The sequence below is a fragment of the Cannabis sativa genome, chromosome 2 (genome assembly GCF_029168945.1).
Source record: "Cannabis sativa cultivar Pink pepper isolate KNU-18-1 chromosome 2, ASM2916894v1, whole genome shotgun sequence".
Classification (NCBI taxonomy): domain Eukaryota; kingdom Viridiplantae; phylum Streptophyta; class Magnoliopsida; order Rosales; family Cannabaceae; genus Cannabis; species Cannabis sativa.
In genome coordinates this window covers 9,342,804-9,369,107 of record NC_083602.1, presented here as the reverse complement: position 1 = coordinate 9,369,107, position 26,304 = coordinate 9,342,804, and the positions used below count along the sequence as shown (strand labels likewise).

Sequence of the window (26,304 nt, the reverse complement as noted above, 5' to 3'; positions counted from 1 at the left end):
AAGAATTCTATGAATACTGAGTTGAAAGAGTTTAAAATTCCTCAGAATACTTATAGAGCTATGCTTGAAGTTTATGTTTCTTTTCATGAAAATGATGAGTTTTCGTACTCAAATCTTCCTAATGATTACATTGCTGTGAATGAGCTTAGTGATACTCTTAGAAATGCTCTAAGAGGGACATAATAATACCAAATTTAATGAGCAAGTTGGAACAGTTGAAGCATATATACTTTTTATTTTCATTTGGTGATGCAGTAGAATTTCGAAAATTCTTAAAGTCAATTATGTCTAAAAATTTACAGACATTGGTAGGTATTAGTACTAGGAATCTTGTTCTGAGTGATTTTCTACAGCTAGAGAGTCTCAAGAAACTAAAAATTTATAGTGAGTAACAAAATACACAAACTTTAACTCTTCTTTTATACTATCAAAGTACACAAATAAACTAAAAAGAATTTATTACTTGGAATGAGTAATGAGTGTACAGATCAACAAATGACATGAAACATATTTGTGTTGGATGTGTCTGAAAAATGAAAATCAAGAGACAATGAGTTAGTAGGCAAGGAAACACAGTTGTGTAAATAAATAATAATACACAGAATAACACACAGTTCTCTCTGTAACAGTTTTGGTGTAATAGCTTTATTTATATGTATTACAGCAAAAAGGGAAAATAGTGTGTAGAAAATAATTTGTACTTAAAACTGTTGCAACAATATTGATGGCCACATCCCACAGGTCTTTTGGAAGAAAGCTAGACACTTCAGTGAATAAAATTAAGATCATTGGAAGATTGAGACTCTCTCCGTAGTTCTTTCTCCTGTTTTGAAATTTTGACAGGTATCTAATAGTAGTTTATTGGATTGTAATGTATGTAATAGTATACATATTGTGATCATATAATTATAAATATTTTAAGTTTCTTTCAATTCTATAGCCTTTTCATAAAAAAGATTGATTAGTACACTTCTAGTCTGAGGACCACAAATTAATCATGTATCAAAGAAAACAATTAAAACGTACAACAAATTATTTCATGACTGATTACTACTCAACAAGCTCACAATACACACCAAGAGTTTATGCTTCAGCACTTATTCAAGACTACACACGTCAACTCACTGTAAGTACTAGTATTAATTTTAATTTTAATTAATTAATAACTCACCATTTTCTTTTTATTAATTAATTTTATTATAATAATGTGTCTTACGTATAGCAATTGTATCGATTGGGGGCTCGAAAGATGATTGTTACATCAGTGGGCCAGATTGGTTGCATAGCATATGAGTTAGCTAGATTCAATGGTAACAACAGCCGATGTAATGACGATATCAATAAGGCTATACAAATTTTCAACACGGAGATTATAAGACTGGTCAACCGTTTCTACAGTCAATTCCCAGGAGCCAAGTTTGTGTACATGGATTTTTATCAGAACACCGTTGATCTATACCGGAAAGCAAGATCCTACGGTATGTATTATATTGTCACTACTAAATCGTGTCACTGTCTCTATACATAAGAATTGACATAGCAATATAGAAATTGATAAGTAACTATTTCACACCCAAAAATTCTGAATTATTATTAATTAATTGGCGAGTTATTCTTAGAAAAATTTGATAGTTGTAATAATTTAGCTTAAATTAATTTGGGAAAACAATCAAGTAATAGTTATAGTTGAAAAGACAAAAAAAATCACATTAATTCTGGTTAATATACATAATATATATATATGAAATATTTGTCAAACGAAAAAACCCTTCTAATAAAATAAGATTAATATATACTTACAACAAATGCTATTACAGATTACGAGTCAAGATATGAAATCTGAAGTCTCCAATCGATTCCTATTTATGAAATCTCACACAACTGTAGACAACACTACATGCGTATGGAATTAACTTAATTCTCACTGTTTCACTTCTGAGTCCTATATAAACAAAAGAACTAATTATACATACTCGTGTATGTTTTGAATGCACAAAGACTTTCAAAGTTCAAAATCTCCATTCACCCACATCATCCTTATTTGTGGATGGACCAGATTACATATACTAAAAAAAAACAGCACACATAAAGAATAGACTAGGAAAAAAAATAGAAAATTGGACCCAAAAGAAAAACCCCAAACTCACCTCTGAGTATAGCTGTCTGAAACTTGAAGAGAGACAAAAAGAATGATAATTTTAAAGAGAGAAAGGTGCGTACAGAAAACTATTAATATATATAAATATAGGAAGAGAGGTAAATGATGATGATAAAAGCCTTAGGCGACCAGTCAGTGCTCTATATGGATGGGTGGATCATGGATTAAATATTTTTGGCAACAAGAGATATAATGGGAAATAATTCATTAATTTGGCAGCGAGGACCACTTATGCCGCTCCCTACTGAACAAAAGAAGACCAAACACCATACTAAAAGTAATTAAAGCAAGATTCATAAAGAAAATGGTCTTTTTTCAGCTCAATTTCAAAGAACAGAAAAAAGAAGTATACAGAGCTCAAACTAGATTAAGTAGTAGAACGGAGTTTACACTATATTAAGTATGCTCGAGTGTAATAGCACTATAAAGTGTCAACCAAAAACAGTCAGATGAATATCTAAGTAAGCTTAGACTTAAACCAATGATACAACTCTGAAACACCTAGACTATATTCAATCGAACAACTTATATGGAGTATGGAAATGTCATGAGAAATATCTTTTCAGCATACCACACACTTAAAACAGTTCAAGCGAGAGAACAAATCACTAAGAATTTCAACATTATCACGTCTCAAACCAACATCATAAAAATAAAGTAAAACCCAAAAACAAATTTGGAATATCATACACAATCATTCGAAAATAAAGCTTAATCAAAGTCCAACAACAAATGTGACAAACGAAACAAAACCAAGTACCTTCATTAGAGTTAATTCGAAGAACTCAAGAGCACAAAATTGGTATTCAAAATAGGATAAAAATTGAATTAAATCAGTCAATTTCATTATAATCGGAAACAATAACAATTAGAATAAGTTATTGACCTTTTTGGGAGTTTTCATCTTGAGACCGAGGTTGAGAGAGATGAGTGGTGTAGCATTGATTCTCAAGGAGATGACAAGGCTTGAGAGAATGCCTAGTAGAGGTAAAACGTAAGACCAAATAGAATTAGCTTTGTTGGCGGAGGCAACGGCTGCACCGGCGAGGCTGGCAATGGATGTGTTCTGCAAAATCATAGGAACACATCCAATCACAGTAGGCAGCAAAAAATCAACAAAGAAAGACTATGAAATGCAAAGAGCAAATCAGCAAAAAGCAAAGGGAAAACAAGATGCTGAGCCTTCTAACTCTAAGCTTACTCTTTTTCTCTCTTTTGAGACTTCTAACTCTAACTCTAAGCTCTATATACGGTAAAAAAAATTAGGAAAGAAAATTTCACGCCAAATAAAGTATATTTTTAAAATAAAATAAATTTTATCCGAAAGGACTTCGATAAGTCGTGCCTGATACTAGGACTGCACACGCGTCGGATTTTTGGACGGTGAGCTTCGGGTTTTCAGATTTCAAGTCTTAGAAATGCAAAACTAAATCTGATTTTCAGGTGTTCGAGTATGGAGGGTTTCAGGTCAGGTATTGCGGGTTGGGTGTAGTCGGGTTCGGGTGTTATTGGACTGAGCCCGAATATTTTATTTATGGGCTTAAATGAAATTTAATTTTTAAAAATACTATTTCTTTTACTTTTACATTTTGTAAGCTTTTTTTATATTTAACATACACATTATATAAAGATAGCCCCCACAACAATTCTAAAAGGACCCCATGTAGTTATAATAATTATATAATAATATAATAAACAATAAATATGCATATAATATATATATGGGAAAATAGCGGCAAAACCCCCAATACTTTGGGTTTGGTTTCGCTAAATCCCCACAACCCAAATTTCTGCGGGTAAACTCCCAGAACCACTATTCTGTTATCAAAAACACACTTCCGTTCCCCTGATCCCGTTATGTGCCTACGTGGCTCAATCCAAGTAAGCAGCAGCTCGACACGTCATAAATTATTGTGACGTGGAAATAAAAATAATAGGATTAATGTTTTTTTTTTTGTTTAACTAATGGCTAATTACCCAAAATTAAAAGACAAAACATTAAAAGAAAAAAAAACAGATTAAATTCAAAAGACACAATTAATAAACCAAAAGACACCATTAATTATCTAAAAGACACACATTAAATTCAAGTAGTAACGGTACAAAAATTAAAACTAAGTTATAATGTAAATGAAAACCAAAAACTCAAACACTCCAGAGTAATCGAAGGAACCCCAAGAACAGTGAACCCAGAAATTACCACCATTGTCGTGAGAACCAAACCCAGAAATCGAACAACACCCAGCCCATAAAATCGTTGTGGAGAAAGCACGGAGGAGGGACACTCGAAACCCAGGCAGGCGAGGTTGACATTTATCATCGTCGTCTGAAATCGAAGGAAATCCAGAAGATTGAAGTGTTTTGCAATGGCATTTCGTCGTCGAGGTGAAGAAGATCCTCCGCCCGACTACAGTAACTCCCTGATGCATATTTTCTAGGGTTTTTTGTGTTTTCAAAAAATGTTGGTGTTGTTTGGGTGAATGCGAGTAGAATTAGTTAATGGGGGGTTTTTATAAAAAAAAAATTTCAGTGGGTAGTAGCTTTAATTGCTTGTGGTGGGGCTTGTGGTCTTGTACAGTGGTTGGATATGATATTAAAGTTGAAGGTTTGAAATTATTGCAGAAAACAGAGTAGTCGAAGGTTGTTGGGAATCTTTGGTTGTTGTTTTCTTCAATGGGAACATTTGCACATGTCTTTTGTCTATTTCCCTTTATATTATTCCTTGTCTGTTTGTTGGCATTGGGGGATGAATTGCTTTTGGGGGTTAATAGCTTTTGGGGGTTAATTGCCTTTGGGGGGTTATTGGTTGTTGGGGGTTAATTGATACTGGGGGTTATGTGAAACTGATTGGAAAGTTTGATTAGTTTTACCTATAAGCTTAACTGTGTACAAATAATTACATATTAACTTTGCAGGTTTGAATTTGGAAAATTTCACTGTGAAATTTTTCCATGGTGGGTATTGGTTCACCCGAGATGGCAATCGACAGTATGAGAATGGCAGAATTGCCTATTTTGATTTCTGTAATTTCAATGGATTCAGCAGGCTCCAACTTGAAGAAATGGCTCAGGTATTGGGATACATATTCCCTTTTGGTTTTCTGTTTAGGCCAAAAGGGAAGAGCTTGAATATGGGGTTTAGGGTTGTTGGTGAAAGTGAAATTATGTTGATGTTGGATGATTTGAGGGGTAGAAATTACAGGGAGGCCAACATATATTTGGTATTGCCAGATCCAGTTTTTGCAGTTGAATGGAGACTGGATGAGGAGGCAGTAAGGCATGTCTCCCAACCTGAGGCTGCAAAATTGGACAAATGCATTCTGGAGGAGTTGCCATCTGACAGTCAGTTAGTACCAGATGTAGTTGTAAATCCGAGAGGCCATCATGATCCTAATGATGCATTCTACAACAAGTTTGTGCGATGGGGTGATTTAGCAACACAATGGATTGATGAAGAGGTAGATTCTCGAGAGTGCAGCCCTCAACCAGGTAATACTGTACCTGAGACAATTGATATTTCATCCTCCTCATCATCAGAATCTGAGGAAGATGATGATGCTGCTGCTGATGATGGTGATGATGATGATGATGATTCTGCTGATGATGACGGAGATGAGGATGATAGTGGTGATGATGATGGAGATGAGGATGATGGTGGCGATGATGATGGAGATAATGAAGATGATGAAGGTGATCAAGGAGATGGGGAAGTTGATGATCGTGGAGATCCACCTGATGATCAGAATATATCTGAAATTATGGACTGGGCTGAGGAGACATTTGGGCATTTGGATGATGATGGAGGCCTACCAACATATCCAATGTCATTGCAGAAAATCCCCCCACAAAGCCCCCTCGGCCAGATGTGGCACCAGCAGCCCAGGTTAGTGTATACATTTGGCATTTTGTTGGCTCTATATATTTGATGGTTTGGCTCTGTTTTGTTAGCATGTGTCTAATTATTTATTTTCTTTTTGTGTGCAGGGTAATGATGGTTCAACAAGGTCTCCAGAGGTGGAGATCACTGGTTATAAAGAGGTTGAAGAATCTCCACGAGCTAGAAGACTTAGGCAGAGGAGGAGGTTGAGATTCAGTGCCCAATCACAACCACAACCCCACACTCAACCAGAACCCAACATAGAACCTGAAACCATACTCCCAACACCCCAACCAGAACCACAAACTGAACCCCATCCACAAACTGAACCCCATCCAGAAACTGAACCCCATCCACAAACTGAACCCCATCTAGAAACTGAACCCCATCCAGAAATTGAAACCCAACTAGATTTTGAACCCCACCCTGAAGTAGAAGAATCTGCAAGAGGTAGAAGACTTAGGCAGAGGAGGAACTACCAATCCCCCCACACTGAAACCCAACCAGAAACACAACAACAACCTGAACTAGACATTTTAACCCAACCTGAATATGAGTTTCCCTCACAGCCTACCCAACCTGACCCTCTAACCCAACTAGAAACTCACTCTGAACCACAAACCCAACCAGAAACTCACTCTGAACCACAAACCCAAGCAGAAGCTGATTTTTTCTTGCATGAGGAGGAATATTGTGGTGAGCTAGAAGTTGAGAGGCATGGCTACACTCAACCTGATAGTTGTGATTGGTGGGGGAGGCACACTGAATTGGTTCCTGATGCCCTCTGTGAAGATGAAGGTGACATTGGTGAAGAAACTGAAATGGGCAGTGTTCATAGTGATGAAGAAAATGAAAGTGCAGGACCATACAAGTTGCCATATAATCCAGACACAAATCTGGAGAACTTGGAGTGGAAACCATACATGGAGTTTGCATCCATAGAAGTGCTGAGGAAGACAATCAGAGCATATTTCATCCATCAAAACAAGGAGTACATTCTGAAGGCTAATGACTCCAAGAAGTTTAGGGTGAAATGTAGTGCTGAAGGATGTCCTTAGATGTTGTATGCATATCTGAAGCAAGATGGGAAAACATTCAGGGTAAACAAATGTAAACCCAATCATGAGAACTGTGGCATTGTTTTGGACAATAGACATATTACTGCACAATGGCTAGCAGAACAATTCAGAGACACATTCAGATTACATCCAAATATTGAGTACAAGTCCTTCTTGGAGATAGTCAAAGATACAAAGTACTCTAAGGTTACTACCACCAAGTTTTATAGGGCAAAACACATAGCAAAGGCAGAGTTAGAAGGCACAGTGACTGAGCAGTATGCAATCTTGGAGGATTACTTCAACCAACTACTGCAGACCAATCCAGGTAGCACTGCCAAAATTAAGTGTGAGATGCAAGGTGATAAAAGAATATTCCAAAGGTGCTATGTCTGTCTAAATGCTTGCAAGGAAGGGTTTCAAAATGGTTGTAGGCCATTCATAGGACTTGATGGGTGCTTTTTGAAGGGGTTTTGTAAAGGAATATTGCTGGCTGCTGTTGGAATTGATGCAGCAAATTCTATATTTCCAATAGCCTATGCAGTCACTGAGAAAGAGACAACCAGCAGCTGGACATGGTTCTTAGAATTGTTAAGAGATGACTTGAGTCCCATTGAGCCAAACTCATTCACTTTTATGAGTGACAGACAGAAAGGGCTTCAAAATGCAGTTCTAAACATTTTCAATAGCTCAGATAGCATGTTCTGTGTCAGACATATGCATGGGAATTTCAAGAATGAGTTCCCTGGACTATTGCTGAAGCAACTGCTGTGGAATGCAGCAAGATCCACCATTGAAGCAGATTTTGATAGGAGAATGGAAGAGATTAAGAAGGTGAATGTGAATGCATACAATTGGCTGGCAGCAAAGCAACCATCAGAATGGACCAAATCACATTTCAAAGAGGGGGTGAAATGTGATATGCTGCTAAACAATATCTGTGAAAGCTTCAACAATGCAATTCTTGATGCAAGGGACAAACCAATTATTTCTCTATTGGAGTCCATTAGGTAATTTCTTATTTTAATCCTAATTAAATTTGGCTTGGATATGTCTGCTAGGAAGTTTACATGAGTTTCACTGTATTTGTTTCAATTCTAGTCTTATTGATATGAGTTTCACTATATTTGTTGGCTGATTTAATTCAAAACCCCCATGTTGCACTTATTTTCAACATTGATTTGTTACTTTTCAGTTATTGGCTTATGTGTCGTTTTTACAAAGAAAGGGAGAGTATATCAAAATGGAAAGGCCCTATACACAACAACATTGTCAAAATCACCACTAAGCTAACAGAGGTTGCTAAACGATGTGTCGTAACAAGGGCAAATGCAACTGTGTTCCAAATTCAAATGAATCCAGGATGTGGTTTCACTGTCGATCTACAGGGGAAAACATGCACATGTAGGGGATTCCAGTTGACAGGCATTCCATGTGGACATGCCTTAGCTGCAATCTGGTTTTGCAACCATCAATCCCATGCTTATATTCACCCTTGGTACAAGATGGAGGCCTTCAAGAAGACTTATGAACACACAGTTTATCCTGTGCCAAGCCCTGATAAGTGGCCCAAAATAGGTCGAAATCCAATCTTCCCCCAGGTGCAAACATTTTTCCAGGAAGACCAAAGAAAAAGCGAAGAAGAGATGCTGATGAGCCACCCCCTCCAAATTGCACAAAGACAAGGAGAACTGGTGCAATTATGCATTGTAGCAAATGCAAGAAACCTGGACACAGTAAGAGGACTTGCAAGAATGATGCAGCACCTGCTCCTACTCCTCCAACTCAGGTAACAATTTTTTGCTGCATTCTTAGTATACATATGTCATTTGGATCCTTATGTCAATAAAATAACAGTGATTGTTTTTGTTTAGGGCCAAAAGAATAAGGGGGGCAGGCCACCAATACAAAATCCAAACAAGGAAACATTGAAGAGAAGGAAAAGAAGAGAAATGGAAAAAGCAAGGAAGGCTAGAGCGAAATTTGCCGAGAAGGTGGTGGACACAGGTCACCGAGGCTGGAGGGTCTAATACATAGGATGGAGCAGTGTCCTGTTGTAGCATCTTGTGCACAAACTGTTGTATTTTGAATTAGTGCACATGATGCTTACTTTTGACACAAACACTTTAGTGTTTAGGTCTTTAGAGTTTAGTTTTTTGAACTGCTATTGTTGCACATTATGTGCTGTGTCTGAATTAGTGCACATAATGCTTACATTTTGACACAAACTCTTTAGTGTTTAGGCCTTTTAATTTCTGTTTTTTGTGGATGCTATTAGTGGACAATTTGTAGTAATACAAGACTCAAAGCAAATTTTGCTTTGAACTAATTTAAAGTAGAACATCTTTCATTGATCAACAAAAGTTACAATTGTTACAATTACTTGCTCATGCTTTAAGTACAAACAACAAAATACATATTGCAATACATATTACAAGGTAACTAATACATCCACTCCTTTGACATTTACAGGTATGACTTCCATTTATGGATTCATCAATGGTGGGAGTGTTGTCATCAAAACTCTCCACAACTTCAATTCTGTCTTTGCAGGTTATTGACTTCTCAACAGTTTCAGAATGCTCTTGGTTAGTCACAACATTGTCAACACCTTCAGATGATAGCATAGACACTTCTCCCTCCAGAATTCGAATTCTCCTTAGCAGCCCAGGAATCACATCCTTTGATCGTTGACAAATGGGTGGGTCGTACCACATCCAAAAGCCACACCCTTCTACTTCCTGCCACAACCAGGAGCACTCGTGAACAGAAGGAAAGAATGAGACATAAGAAAATAAAAATTAGGGCAAAAAATCTTACATCATGGCATGGGCATCTGATGAACCTTCGTCCAGGATTCCTACTTGTCCAGGATGTTATCATTTGTGCAACTCGAGGGGGACGACATTCGCAGTACTGAGGCCCCATAGACATTTTTTTTCTGGTTTGTGGTCTTCAGCTTCGACAATGGAGGACAGGTACCCAATACTTTCACTTTTCTTTCTCTTCTCTTCTCTTCTCTTCTCTTCGACAATGGGGTCTGAGGATTTTCCCTCCTTTGCAAACCCAGATCTTCGTGACTAAGAAAATATAGATCTGGGTTTGGAGGATTTAAATTTAAATATCTGTTTTTTTTTTCTTTTAATGTTTTTTCTTTTAATTTTGGGTAATTAGCCATTAGTTAAACCAAAAAAAAAAAACATTAATCCTATTATTTTTATTTCCACATCACAATAATTTATGACGTGTCGAGCTGCTGCTTATTTGGATTGAGCCACGTAGGCACATAACGGGGTCAGGGGAACGGAAGTGTGTTTTTGATAACAGAATAGTGGTTCTGGGGGTTTACCCACAGAAATTTGGGTTGTAGGGGTTTACCGAAACCAAACCCAAAGTATTGGGGGTTTTGCCGCTATTTTCCCTATATATATATAAAATTTATTAAAATATGCCCATTCTATATCTCGTTCAAAAGAAAATTAGCATATATAATGTAAAAATATCGATTAATTATGTTATATTATAGATTACAAATTTTGAACGATTACAAATTTTAAAATTTTTCATAATTTATTGTTAATTAAGATTTCGCACATTAATTATTAAACAGTACTATACGACTACAAGAACAAACAAAGCAACGCCAGCGACCAACGACAATACTGAAACATACCTTGCTAGTCGCCACCTCGAAACTCGGTAGTCACGGGCAGAGAAGGCTTTTTTGACTTTGAATATTAGGGACGAGGCTTGCCAGATTGATCTGGCCACTGGGATGCGACCCCGCTGGAGATGAGAAGCAGTTGCTGCCTCTGGAGAAGAAGAAGTTCTAAGGTTTTTTTGGGTCTTGTGTCTTGTCTTGGACTCTTGGTCTGGTTGGTTCGAATAGTGTATAGTGACAGTTAATGAATAGTGAAAAGTGAAAAATGTGATAAAATATAAATTAATATTTTTAAATTTTTAATATAATAATAAAATTAATTTATTTTAATGTTTTTTCGGGTTACGGGTTAGAACCCGACCAACAAAAAGCCAATTTTTAATACCCGAATCTGAAACCAGTGTGGGGTATTTTCGGGTTGAACCCGACCTGACCACACGGGTTTTCAAGTTTTTAGTTTTTTTGGCAGCGGGTCGAGGCGGGTGGTCGAGTTTCTCGGGTTCGCGGGTCTAAATGTTCAGCCCTACCTGATACCATCACTATAAGAAATGAAATTTTATTATTCCTGATAGTGTCACACTTGAAACCCTTATTTATTGTAGTGACCTTATTAGTATGAACTTTATTTTGTAAACAATTTGCTCAAAGTCAATATGCATTTAACCTTGTAGAGCTCATATTGTTACTAAAAGTCTAAAATGCAACCGGTTATACCTAAAATTCGGCTAGCACATTAGAGGAGGACACATGTCAAACTGTGAGAATACGAACCAACAAATGTAATGATATTTATATTTGAAAATGGAATAACTCAATTAATGCGGAACTAACAGAGTATGTTTACAACTTGCTGACTGTAAGGTCTTACGCGAGATAAAAATATACAAACTATTGCCTCGTGCATTAACGAGAAACCATACGACACTAGTAGTGCAAGGCGAGGCATCAACCTCGTTACGCATGAAGAGACATAGACGAGACATGATGACTGTTAAGAAACTTAGCGTATAATACACATTATACAAACTAAGTATAACAGTCGAGTAAATCCAAACAACTAATCAAGGCATTCATCTCGCTATAGGAAGGTGCGCTCACGGTACCTTCACTAATCAGCTCGAGACATCTTTCAATGAGATCCACAGCTCCGTCGAGTCAGCTCTCTCAAATAGAAGCTGACATTCAAATGATGTTGACTGCTGCAGTTCACCTTGTAACCAAGAACTGTGATTGTCAAATGGAGCGTTATGTCTTCAAGCGCAGAAACGATGAGGTTTACATTATCAACCTCGGAAAGACATGGGAAAAGTTCTAGCTCGCTGTTGGGTTTTCTGCCCTAAATAAAACTCATTTCAATATAATCAAATTTACTTATTAATAAAGATCAGAAATAACATTGTATGTTGCATGGTTCACATGATTTATTTCATGATTATATATATAATGTATGAATTTTATTTAAGTCCAGAACATATGAATTTGTTAATGATTATAGTGTTGTCAGTACAGTAGAATATAATCTTAATTATATGTTCGAAAGTTTATTCCCTGATTTGTCAAAACACTGGATTTAGACTGACATGGTATAATCAGCGATAGGTATTCTTACACCTTGGAAAAGTGTTATGTCCTTTCCAGGACATTGGCAAAGTTTACCAGTATCGGATGTATGGAGTATACATCGGAAGGGACCGATATTGAGCTTTGATTAGTATCGGATGTATGGAGTATACCTGTTGATCCTCGATCAAATGATCTTAATCCTGATATGATTAGGTTCAATCTCAAGAGTGTTATTCGTGTTCTTTAATTTGTTAGTTAAGCCTACTTTTGGGTCAGGGTGATACGTACATTTTGGGAACACGGTAGTGCAATTGAGTCGGAGCGCTAACATAAATATGGAATCTATGGCTTCTTGTAACACCCTAACTAACTTAGGCGTATTACGTGATTTTTAAACGTACTGTGCAGCTCGTTGCTAATCAACGAGGTTTATGGAAAAACGTGATTAATTAAAATTTTGCTTTTTAATTAAACTTATAAACCATATTATAAAAAGTCTCGGGATCCCGATTTATAAAAATATTTACAAACGTTTTTACTGTTCAACTTTTACATCAAAATAAAGTCGTCTAACGACAGTTACAAAATCTCAGCCGTGCTGTCCCGAGGATCGTACGCTCCAGGCCTAACCGCCCCGACATGTACAATCTCATAAGCTCGCTCACGGTCCATCAGCAACTGCCTTGCCTTTACCTACACATGAAACTAAACTGTGAGTCGACAGACTCAGTAAGAAAAGCATAATAATATCATACATAAAACTGACTGCCGTGTCCAACACGATACTGAGTCCCGCTACTGCCATGTCCAACATGGTACTGAGCACTACTGCCATGTCCAACATGGTACTGAGTTTTGAACGTTCAGGGGACGGTACTATTGACAAGTATCCTCCTGATCGGTCGAACCGGTCATACTCCGGCTGCTGGTCATACTCCAGCCTGTACCGACGGGATAGGTCAATAGCACTGAACCACCAACCAGTGTCAGCCTGATCGGTCGAACCGGTCATACTCCGGCTGCTGGTCATACTCCAGCCTGTACCGACGTGACAGGGTTGGGTGGTTCGAAGCCTAAATACATATCTAATGTAATCTAACAGGCTTCCTACATGCACGCTAAACATGTAAACTACATATGCATACTGTTATACTAATCTTACCTGGATTCCGATTTCAGGTGCCGTCAACCTGACTGGAACTGAAGCTGAACGGCGGATTACTGGCTCCTAAACCATAAAAATCACAACGCTATAAGTGACACGCTAAATCACTTCCCGGGGACTAAAACTCGAAACTAAAAGTTTCCCTATCGATAAAAAGCATGGCAATACCCCTAAAAACCCAAAAACGAGGAAAACTAGGGTTCTGAAAAATCCCCCATCCGGAAGACCGGTTGCCCAACCGGAATTCCGGTTCTGGGAAAATCTGAACCCCCATCCGGAATTCCGGATGCACAACCGGAATTCCGGTTCCTCGCAGGCAGCAACCATAAAATTCCATAACTCGACCAATTTAACCCCAATTGATCCCAAACTTTCCAGACCTGTTCTATATACCCTAGAGAACAAATCCAAGGCAACAAACCTACCCAGAAACCACACATCCAAATTTTGCCATTGGAGCTCAAGCTTTGAGTTCCAAACTCAAGCTTGAGCAAACCACCTAAACAAGCATGCAAACCAACATAATTCAACATAACTAAGCATAATCTAACCTCTGCAAACTAACAAGAACAACAGCAACAACACAGAACATAAACACAACACTTTCCATCCAAAATTCATACTTTTTTCATAAAAACAACAAAGCTTAGCTCAATCTAACTATCATGCTTTCAACATAGCTTAAATCCTATCAAAATAACATGCTTGAACTACACAAATCAACCACAAAATTACAGCAGCAACAACATCTAAAACAACATGCATGCAACATCACTTTTCATCATTTTTCTCAAGCAATTTAAAGAGAAAGAGTTAGAATTTACATACCACAACCTAGAGTTCACAATTAGAATGAATTTAGCTTTGAGAATTGAAGAAAAAACCCAGCTTTGCACCCCAAAGTTCCCAGCCGAAAGTGAAGAGGAAAAGAGAGAGAGTTTTCTTTGAAAATTTTCTATTTTTTTCTAAGTGTTGAGAAATGAGGGAAATTAAAAGAAAATTGTCATATAACTAAACTTATTTCAGCCAACTCAAAATAACCAAATAATATTTAATTTCCATTTACAAAAATCACATAAGACAAAATATTAATGGGGCAAAAAGACCATTTTGCCCCTCCACCATAAAATCATGAAAATCATACTAAAGGGGTATTTTTGGGACATTCTAAATTCCCGGCCATTCCCGACATTCCCAATGTCTAAAACCCGTCCCCAAAATACTAACATACTAAGTTGTGATTTCTACTGAGCCAAACGCCGCGTTCCAAAATACCGGACACCAGAAATGCGAAACATAAAAACTGCTGATAACATACTCATGCATATCTGAATTCCATAAATCAATAATAAATTATTTAAATAGCTATAAATAATTTCCTGATTAAACATAAATAACTGCTAATTTCCAAATTAACTAAGCGGGCTTTACAACTATCCCCCCCTTAAAAGGATTTCGTCCCCGAAATCTAACCTGAATAACTCTGGATATTGAGCTCGCATATCTGATTCTAGCTCCCAGGTGGCTTCCTCCACCTTACTGTTTCTCCAGAGAACCTTGACCAACGCTATGGTCTTATTCCGAAGGACTTTATCCTTTCTATCCAGGATCTGCACTGGCTGTTCCTCGTAAGACATATCTGACTGAAGCTGAAGGCCCTCATAACTGAGTATATGAGAGGGGTCTGAAACGTATTTTCTCAACATTGAGACATGAAATACGTTGTGCACTGCTGATAAAGCTGGAGGCAATGCTAACCGATATGCCACTTGACCTATCTTCTCGAGAATCTCGAAAGGTCCTGTAAATCTAGGGCATAACTTGCCTCTTTTCCCGAAACGTTTAATCCCCTTCATCGGAGATACTCGCAAAAACACATGGTCCCCTACTCGGAACTCAACATCTCGACGTTTCGGATCTGCGTAACTCTTCCGTCCGCTTCTCCGGGAGGCAAGCATTCTAGCTTTAATCTTCTCTATTGCCTCATTGGTCCGCCGAACCGACTGGACCTAGGTATTTCCTCTCCCCTGTCTCATCCCGATTGGATGGGGATCTACATTTCCTACCGTACAACAGTTCATAGGGTGCCATCCCTATCGTACTCTGATAACTGTTGTTATATGAGAACTCTACTAACGGTAGGTATTTATTCCATGAACCCTCAAAGTCCATAACACAGGCTCTCAGCATGTCCTCCAATATCTGAATTGTCCTTTCGGACTGACCATCTGTCTGAGGATGGAATGCTGTACTGAATTTTAGCTTTGTACCCATTGCCCGTTGCAAACTTTGCCAAAATTTGGAGGTGAATTTCGGATCCCTGTCCGAAACTATAGACTTCGGTACCCCGTGAAGTCTCACTATCTCCCTGACATATAACTCTGCCAACTGATCCACTGTAAACGTTGTTCTAACCGGCAGAAAATGAGCAGATTTCGTAAATCGATCCACCACTACCCAGATGGAGTCATACATACCCGTGGTCCTAGGTAACCCGACCACAAAATCCATCGTAATATCCTCCCATTTCCATTCTGGTAGGGTTAGAGGCTGCAACAACCCTGCTGGTCTCTGATGTTCAGCCTTGATCTGCTGACACGTGAGGCATCTCGAAACGAATTCTACCAAATTCTTCTTCATACCGCTCCACCAGAAGTACGGTTTCAAATCTTGGTACATCTTGGTGTTGCCGGGATGCAGAGAATATGGAGTAGAATGAGCCTCCTCAAAGATCTCGTTTCTCAAGTCCACACTGTTCGGGACACAAACCCTGGCTTTATACAAAAGCATCCCACTGTCTGACACTGAAAAGTCCTTGGCTTGACCAGCCAATACCTCATCTCGGATCTTCACTAACTCCGGATCTGTCATCTGAGCAACTTTTATTCTTTCTAACAGATCAGATTGCAGCGTTAAGTTGTGTAGCTGACCTACCACAAACTCAATGCTGGATCTAACCATATCCTCTGCTAGCTGAGGTGAGATCTGAACCATGCTAGCCACTTGCCCGGGACCCTTTCTGCTCAGGGCATCGGCCACTACGTTGGCTTTCCCGGGATGGTAAAGAATCTCACAATCATAGTCCTTCACTAATTCCAACCAACGCCTTTGTCTCATGTTCAAATCTTTCTGAGTAAAGAAATACTTGAGACTTTTATGGTCGGTGTAGATCTCGCACTTCTCTCCATACAAGTAATGCCGCCAAATCTTCAGTGCAAAAACCACTGCGGCCAATTCTAAATCATGAGTCGGGTATCGCTGTTCATAATCCTTTAACTGACGGGAGGCGTAAGCGATAACCCGATCGGCTTGCATCAATACGCAACCCAAACCCTGTTTGGATGCGTCACAATAGACCACGAACTTCTCCTCGTCCGAAGGCAAAGCTAGTACCGGAGCAGTAATCAACCTCTGTTTCAGCTCCTGAAAACTAGCTTCGCATTTATCTGACCAGATAAATCGCTGATTCTTCTTTGTAAGCTCGGTGAGGGGCATTGAAATTTTAGAGAACCCCTCCACGAACCTACGGTAGTACCCAGCTAACCCCAAGAAGCTTCTGATCTCTGTCACTGTCTTCGGTCTCGGCCAATCCCTGACGGATTCAATCTTCCCGGGATCCACCTTGATCCCATCTTTACTCACAATGTGCCCTAGGAAGGACACCTGAGACAACCAGAACTCACATTTCTTGAACTTGGCGTAGAGTCTATGTTCTCGAAGTCGTTGCAGTACCATCTGGAGGTGTAACTCATGCTCCTCTTCTGACTGAGAGTACACGAGGATGTCGTCGATAAACACAATCACACAGATATCGAGGAAATCCTTGAATACCCTATTCATCAGGTCCATGAATGCTGCAGGAGCATTGGTTAGTCCAAATGACATAACCAGGAACTCGTAGCGTCCATACCTAGTGCGGAAAGCCGTCTTTGGAATGTCCTCCTCTCGGATCCTCAACTGATGATAACCCGAACGGAGATCAATCTTAGAGTAGACCGTCTTCCCCTGAAGCTGATCGAACAAGTCATCGATCCTAGGTAATGGATATTTGTTCTTCACCGTCAGCTTGTTCAACTCTCTGTAGTCGATGCACATCCTCATAGATCCATCCTTCTTCTTCACGAACAAAACCGGGGCTCCCCAAGGTGACACACTGGGCCGAATGAACCCTAGGTCAAGCAACCCTTGGAGCTGAATCTTCAATTCCTTAAGTTCAGCTGGAGCCATCCTATACGGGGCTTTAGAAACCGGATCCACCCCTGGTGCCAAGTCAATCACGAAGTCAATCTCCCGATGAGGTGGTAACCCTGGAAGTTCTTCGGGAAAAACGTCCAAAAATTCCCGAACCACTCTGATGTCCTCTGGCCGAATGGTGTCTGGCCGAGTGGTGTCCACCACCACGGCCAGAAACCCTAAGCACCCACCGTGCAATAATTCTCTCGCTGACATAGCCGAGATCACCGGGATCCGAGATCCCTGAACCGAACCCACAAATACGAACGGTTCTTCACTTTCCGGTTGGAAGACCACCATCTTCCTCTTACAATCAATGCTCGCCGAATATTTAGATAGGAAATCCATTCCTAAAATAATATCAAATTCGACTAAGCTCATCTCTATCAGGTCAGCGCTTAACTCTCTACCATCTATCCTGATCGGCATAGACCTAATCCACCTATTGGAGATAACCAATTCTCCGCTGTGTAACGGGGTTCCAAACCCCGACTCATATCTATCAAAGGGTCTACCCAACTTACTACGTACTCGGCCGCCACATAAGAACGTGTAGCCCCGAATCAAACAAGATCGAATAAAACGAGTCGTTAATAAGAATCGACCTGTAACAACCGATGGGCCGGCATCCGCATCGCCGCGTGATGGCGAATACCCCGGGCTGGAGTGGGTATCGCTGGAGCCCTCGGTGCCTCTGACCGGAGCTGGGGACATTCCCTCTTGAAGTGCCCGGGCATGCCACAATGAAAGCATCCCTGCCCCTTGCACTCTCCCCGATGGTGCCTCTTGCAGCTAGGGCACTCGGGATAGGAGAAGCGAATCTCATTACCACCAGGACGACTCCCTCCGTTGCGGTTCCCCCGAACCTCTTGTTCTGACTCGAGCCGCCGGAAGCAGTAGGTGCCCTCTTCCTCTGATCAATGGCCGAACCACTACTCCCCCTGCTAAATCCTGATGCAGGTGGGGTAGGAGCTCCGCCACCAACCGGAGTACTGGCTGAATCTGACATACACCCCACTGCGCCCTCAGCTCGCAGTGCCTTCTCCACCATCTGAGCATAGGTGGTGCTGTCGTCAGTGGTAATCATCAGGTCATGCCTGATCTTGGGATTCAACCCGTCCAGATACTTCTCCTTCCCCGCCGAAGTCGGTCGGCACAATTCCCGAGGCTAACCTCGCCAACCGGTCAAACTGAGTAGTATACTCAGTGACACTCATGTTCTCCCGCTGGGTCAGGTGAACGAACTCTTTCCTCTTGGCGCTTCTAACCGCCTCATTGTAGTACTTCGCGTTGAAGAGTTCCTGGAACCTCTCCCAAGTCATGGTGGTGACGTCGTGAATCTGAGACACCATGTCCCACCATACCAGGGCATCCTCCTGGAACTGAAATGTGGCGCACACCACTCTGTCGTTGCCGGTGACACCCATGAAGTTCAAGATTCTGGTGATCACCGTAAGCCACTGCTCGGCTTTCGACACATCCGGACCTCCCGTGAATACCGGGAGGTGCTTGCTTCCGAACCGCTCATATAAAGGTTCCAATCCGTGGGCCGCCACTACCATCTCGGCACAGGCGGCGAGGGCAGGTGCCACCGGAACTACGGCACCGGAACCGGCAGGAGCACCCTGCTGTCTCAACCTCTGAATCTCGAGGTCTTGATCTTCGATCCTGGCTTGCATCTCCGCAAACCGTAACTCCCAGTTCGGGGCTCCCTGATCGGCTGGGGGAGCCTGGGCAGCCTGTGGCGGGTTCTCATCACCCCAGCCACGAGCCCTGCCTCGGGGACCTCTGCCTCGGCCCCTAGCAGGTGGGGGAAACTGAGCTCCCTGTCCCTGATTCGACCCTACGGAGTTGCCCTGACTCCTCGTGGTACGCCTGGCGTCCATCTAGTTAGAACCGCCTGCGAAACCAAGAGGTTGCATATCAGGTCGTATTCAGGGCGAGCTTACTAATGCCGCTTAATTTGGAAATTAGAAATGAAACATGCGCCTATTCTACTATCAGGCTACTAACATGCTTCCTAACAGGCTTTTCTTTTTCATAACTGAATAAAATAAACTACTAAAGCAATAAAGGCTTACTGAACCGTGAACCGAGCTAACTGCTGATGATGATTGTACATGTCGTGACGATCTTCGGAAGACAACCTGGCGGCTCTGATACCAAATTGTAACACCCTAACTAACTTAGGCGTATTACGTGATTTTTAAACGTACTGTGCAGCTCGTTGCTAATCAACGAGGTTTATGGAAAAACGTGATTAATTAAAATTTTGCTTTTTAATTAAACTTATAAACCATATTATAAAAAGTCTCGGGATCCCGATTTATAAAAATATTTACAAACGTTTTTACTGTTCAACTTTTACATCAAAATAAAGTCGTCTAACGACAGTTACAAAATCTCAGCCGTGCTGTCCCGAGGATCGTACGCTCCAGGCCTAACCGCCCCGACATGTACAATCTCATAAGCTCGCTCACGGTCCATCAGCAACTGCCTTGCCTTTACCTACACATGAAACTAAACTGTGAGTCGACAGACTCAGTAAGAAAAGCATAATAATATCATACATAAAACTGACTGCCGTGTCCAACACGATACTGAGTCCCGCTACTGCCATGTCCAACATGGTACTGAGCACTACTGCCATGTCCAACATGGTACTGAGTTTTGAACGTTCAGGGGACGGTACTATTGACAAGTATCCTCCTGATCGGTCGAACCGGTCATACTCCGCCGCTGGTCATACTCCAGCCTCGTACCGACGGGATAGGTCAATAAGACCGAACCACCAACCGGTGTCGGCTGATCGGTCGAACCGGTCATACTCCGGCCGTCGGTCATACTCCACTCGTACCGACGTGACAGGGTTGGGTGGTTCGAAGCCTAAATACATATCTAATGTAATCTAACAGGCTTCCTACATGCACGCTAAACATGTAAACTACATATGCATACTGTTATACTAATCTTACCTGGATTCCGATTTCAGGTGTGCCGGTCAACCTGACTGGAACTGAAGCTGAACGGCGGATTACTGGCTCCTAAACCATAAAAATCACAACGCTATAAGTGACACGCTAAATCACTTCCCGGGGACTAAAACTCGAAACTAAAAGTTTCCCTATCGATAAAAAGCATGGCAATACCCCTAAAAACCCAAAAACGAGGAAAACTAGGGTTCTGAAAAATCCCCCATCCGGAAGACCGGTTGCCCAACCGGAATTCCGGTTCTGGGAAAATCTGAACCCCCATCCGGAATTCCGGATGCACAACCGGAATTCCGGTTCCTCGCAGGCAGCAACCATAAAATTCCATAACTCGACCAATTTAACCCCAATTGATCCCAAACTTTCCAGACCTGTTCTATATACCCTAAAGAACAAATCCAAGGCAACAAACCTACCCAGAAACCACACATACAAATTTTGCCATTGGAGCTCAAGCTTTGAGTTCCAAACTCAAGCTTGAGCAAACCACCTAAACAAGCATGCAAACCAACATAATTCAACATAACTAAGCATAATCTAACCTCTGCAAACTAACAAGAACAACAGCAACAACACAGAACATAAACACAACACTTTCCATCCAAAATTCATACTTTTTTCATAAAAACAACAAAGCTTAGCTCAATCTAACTATCATGCTTTCAACATAGCTTAAATCCTATCAAAATAACATGCTTGAACTACACAAATCAACCACAAAATTACAGCAGCAACAACATCTAAAACAACATGCATGCAACATCACTTTTCATCATTTTTCTCAAGCAATTTAAAGAGAAAGAGTTAGAATTTACATACCACAACCTAGAGTTCACAATTAGAATGAATTTAGCTTTGAGAATTGAAGAAAAAACCCAGCTTTGCACCCCAAAGTTCCCAGCCGAAAGTGAAGAGGAAAAGAGAGAGAGTTTTCTTTGAAAATTTTCTATTTTTTTCTAAGTGTTGAGAAATGAGGGAAATTAAAAGAAAATTGTCATATAACTAAACTTATTTCAGCCAACTCAAAATAACCAAATAATATTTAATTTCCATTTACAAAAATCACATAAGACAAAATATTAATGGGGCAAAAAGACCATTTTGCCCCTCCACCATAAAATCATGAAAATCATACTAAAGGGGTATTTTTGGGACATTCTAAATTCCCGGCCATTCCCGACATTCCCAATGTCTAAAACCCGTCCCCAAAATACTAACATACTAAGTTGTGATTTCTACTGAGCCAAACGCCGCGTTCCAAAATACCGGACACCAGAAATGCGAAACATAAAAACTGCTGATAACATACTCATGCATATCTGAATTCCATAAATCAATAATAAATTATTTAAATAGCTATAAATAATTTCCTGATTAAACATAAATAACTGCTAATTTCCAAATTAACTAAGCGGGCTTTACACTTCTATTTGGCGAATAGAAAGTAAAGGATGATTTCCTTCGAGCTTAACCAAACGAAAATAAATGGTAGAGTACTCTTTTAACTTAGCTGAAATATCATTTATACAGGGTTAAGTATTTTAAGGATAAAATACATTGTAGGGTGTTACGGTAATTTAATCCCTTTACAGTGTAAATCATCTATATAGAGGATCATTGATCACATTAGGATTATAACAATGGATAACTAATGACTTGTCTATATCGTGGAACATATAGAGCGTTCTATATGACTGAGAGTGCAATTCCAAGTTCTAAGAGTGGATTCAAGAAGGAATTAATAAGTTAGTGAATTTACTTAGTAAATTCGGTTCGACTTATTGGAAGCTCGGTTATATAGACCCATGGTCCCCATACTAGTTGAGACCATACTGCTTGTAAGACTCAGTTAATTGATTTTAATTAATCAATTAAAATTCTAAAGTTAGACTATGTCTACTTTATGAATTTTCACTAAGCAAGGGCAAAATTGTAAAGAAAAGAGATTCTAGGTTTATTTATTAATTAAGATTCTTTATATGTCTAAATTAATAAATATATTAAATGGCAATATCATTTAATAATTATTTTTAAGTTATTAAATAATTAGAATTGGCATTTAAATGGTTAAATTAGAAAACTGGTATTTTTGAGAAAATGGGTATGAAAAATAACAAAATGGTAAAATTACAAAGTGAGGCCCAATATCCCTTATTTGGCCGCCCACTATGCATAGCAATTACCATTTATAGTTTTCATTATTTTAATGCCATACAATTCTAACCTAAACCTAGAAGGTATTCTATAAATAGAAAGTAATGGCTTCAGGAAACAACACACAATTGCATCTCATTCTTTTCAGAGAGAATTCCTGAGCGCCACTTTCCTCTCTCTTTTCTTCTCTGAATTTTGAAATTCCTTGAGTGAATGAGTAGTGCCCACACACATCAAGTGCTACCTCAATCATAGTATGTAAGACTGTGGAAAATCAACCAACAAGAAGGAGAATCAGCATCAAAAAAGGAGAGAAAGAGATCCAGATTCAGATCTTGATAATGCTCTGCTACATAAAGGAATCAAGGGCTAGAGATCTGAATGGAAGGAGTCATAATATTCCGCTGCACCTAATGTAAGGTTTTCTTAAACTCTTATGTGTTTATTTCATTGTTTTAGAATTCATATTAGGATGTTAATCAAATATACTTGGTAGTAAATCTAGATCCTGGTAAAATATTTCCAACAACTGGCACCAGAGCCATGGTAATGATTTACTTTCATGAAATATGAATTAAAACGATGTTTTGTATTGATTTGGATGGTTTCATGTGGTTTGATGAATGTATGTGTTGTACAGAATCTTTTTCTATGAAAAATATTTTTTCTATTTTTTTAAAATATTTTATTTGGATTCCTTGTGAAAAATTAAGCAATTTTGTTTTTTACGGAATTCGATTCCGATAAAAATTGAAAAAGTTATAAATTTTGAAAAATCGGGATTCAAGGCTGTTGAGTGGGTGCATCAATTGCAAATTTTGTGGGTATTATCCCCAAAAATCCAATTTTTTATGGGATTGTTTCCCAAAATCCGATTTTTTTTTAATTTTAGATTTTTTCAATTTGAAATATTTCCAATTTGAAATATTTCCCTTTTTCAAATATTTCCAATTTGGAATATTACCAATTTTAAATATTTCCTATTATGGTCAGATTTAAAAATTTGTTAACTTCTTTAATATTTATATATTATTTAATTATAAGATTAGGTATTTTGATATTTAACATATTTTAAATTAAAAGATAACTTTGTCTTTTTATTTAAAATATTATATTAAAATTATCGTATATGACAAATTAAATAATTAATAAATTTGAAATTAACATAGATATTTTTATAGATACACTTACCATAATATTTTCAAATTCAAAATTTGTTATTTTGTTAAATATTTAATTATTTATAAATTATAAGATTAAAAATGATATTTTTTCTATATATATGTATCACTTTTTTCCTAATTGGAAATTTATAAATCATATCTTAAATATTTAAATAACTTAGATATTTTGTAGAAATTTGAATATTGCTTAATTTAGATATTTTGACATATAATTATGGTAATTATTATTTATTTATTATTTTATTAATAAAATAATAATTATCTAACCAAATCTATTTTAAAATTGGTTTATTTTATTAAATTATAAGATTTGAAAGCGATATTGAAGATTCTTTCTTTTAAATCATTGATCTTATTTGATATTTAATTTAATTTGATTTAAATAAACCTAGATATTTTAAAATTAGTTTCCTTTATTTTGAGATTTTAAGGTTTGTATTAACAACCCTAAATTTTCAAAATTTATTTGGTTAGTTTAAGAATAATAATTTAATTATATTAATATCTTATTTCACATATGTTACATGGACAATGTTTGTTTATTTAATTTTATATTGTTTATTCAAATTTTTTTTTAACAAACCTATTATTAATCTGATCTAAATTGCTATGATTAACTTGTTGACAGATCCAATGATCTGATTTTAATCATAGTCCAATTGTCAATAGATCTTATAAATAATTTGTAACAGGTAATTTTTGTACTTCTTTCATCTGTGTAAACCTAGTAACATGATAGGGCCCATCCAAATCATTTGACCTGTGTGAGCCTATATGTTTGCTATTGGGCTTAGATGCATATAGGAAGCCCATTTAAGTTTTTACTAAGTAAATGGACTAGGTTGCTAAAATAAAATTTGACATAAGTAATTTTATTTAGGCCCAATTAGATTTGGACTTATTCAATGAATAACAATTGTTTATTTAAAGGTTAAATTCCTCTCTTTTGGGCCTTGTGTGAGAGTTGGGGGCCAATAGAAGTGGGTACGACATACTGAACCCAGCTCCCCCTCACATGAACTACCCCAATTGTGAAGGCCCATTTGTCTTATTTAAATAATTGTATTAGGTTAATTATATTAGTCTAACCTAATTAAAATTGAATTAGCAACATAATTAACTTTCAAAATATATGAATTTTTTTTTTCATTTTAATATTTTAAAGTTAATTTTAGAAAAACACTTAGTTAATGATATATATTCTAGATAGTTATTTCTATACTAATTCTTATTTCTAATATTAAATAGGAAAATATCATTGATTGTGAAATTAATTGTTTAATAATTAATTTTGGGACAATCTAAGTTTAGAATATTTATTAGAATTAATAATTAAGTTTTCTCTATACTTAATTATTTATTTCTTGAATTTAATACATTTAATTAAATTGAAAATTTCAATATCTAAGTTGATTTTTATCATGATACTTAAATATTGTTATTTTCATGTTATTTAATTAAAGTTGAAAATTATCTTAAGTTTGGAATCTTATTTTCAGAATAACTTAAATTTGAATAATTTTCAAAAAAATATTTTATTTTATTTTATTAATCGTTTTCCCACAATTTCGAAATTGCATTTCTTTAATGTAGAAATTTCGAATTTTATTTGAAAAATAGATTAAAGTTGAAATTTATTTATTCTAATTTTGGACCAACTTAAATCAATAATTAGAAATTGAATTAATTAGTCAATGAAAATCTAGATAGATATTATCTGTTTTGCTTGAAGTATTTTTCTAGTGATATTTAATTAAATAGAAAATTAATATTTAAGTTGATTTTTAATCATGATACTTAAATGTTTGAAATTTTTCTTTAATATTTAATTAAATAGGAAAATTATATTTTTTGTTGTTTCTTAAGTTTTATTTATTTATTTGCTTTTTATTTAAGTGAGGAGAAATAAAGTTAGTGAGAAAATAAACTGATATAATATAAAATGCTTTTTTTTATACAAAATTAACTTAAATATCACATTAATTTTATGAATGTATTAGATAAAATAACTTTACTTTATATTTTTTATATTAATATTTATACATTTTTGACCACTTGATAAGTTGTAGGTAATTGTTTCATTACTTTTGTTTTTAAAGGATTTTTTTTTTTTTTTTACAAAAATTACTTTAAATGAATTTTATTTTATTTTTTAACAAATTTTAAACTATAATATTACGGAACACCATCAAAACAATATAAAAACAATATGTAAACAATGTTATACAAATATAAAAGTAATATAAAAATAACTTAAAAACA

General features: G+C 37.6%; 1 protein-coding gene across 1 annotated transcript; it reads left to right on the top strand.

Annotated features, from left to right (window-relative positions):
- Window positions 1–997: 997 nt before the first annotated feature.
- On the top strand, window positions 998–11,085 carry LOC115720317 (GDSL esterase/lipase At1g33811-like). The gene is made up of 3 exons (XM_061110080.1): window positions 998–1,126; window positions 1,223–1,478; window positions 10,703–11,085. The coding sequence occupies exons 1-3, from the start codon at window positions 998–1,000 to the stop codon at window positions 10,756–10,758; spliced, it is 441 nt and encodes a 146-aa protein (XP_060966063.1). The 3' UTR covers window positions 10,759–11,085.
- Window positions 11,086–26,304: the final 15,219 nt, after the last annotated feature.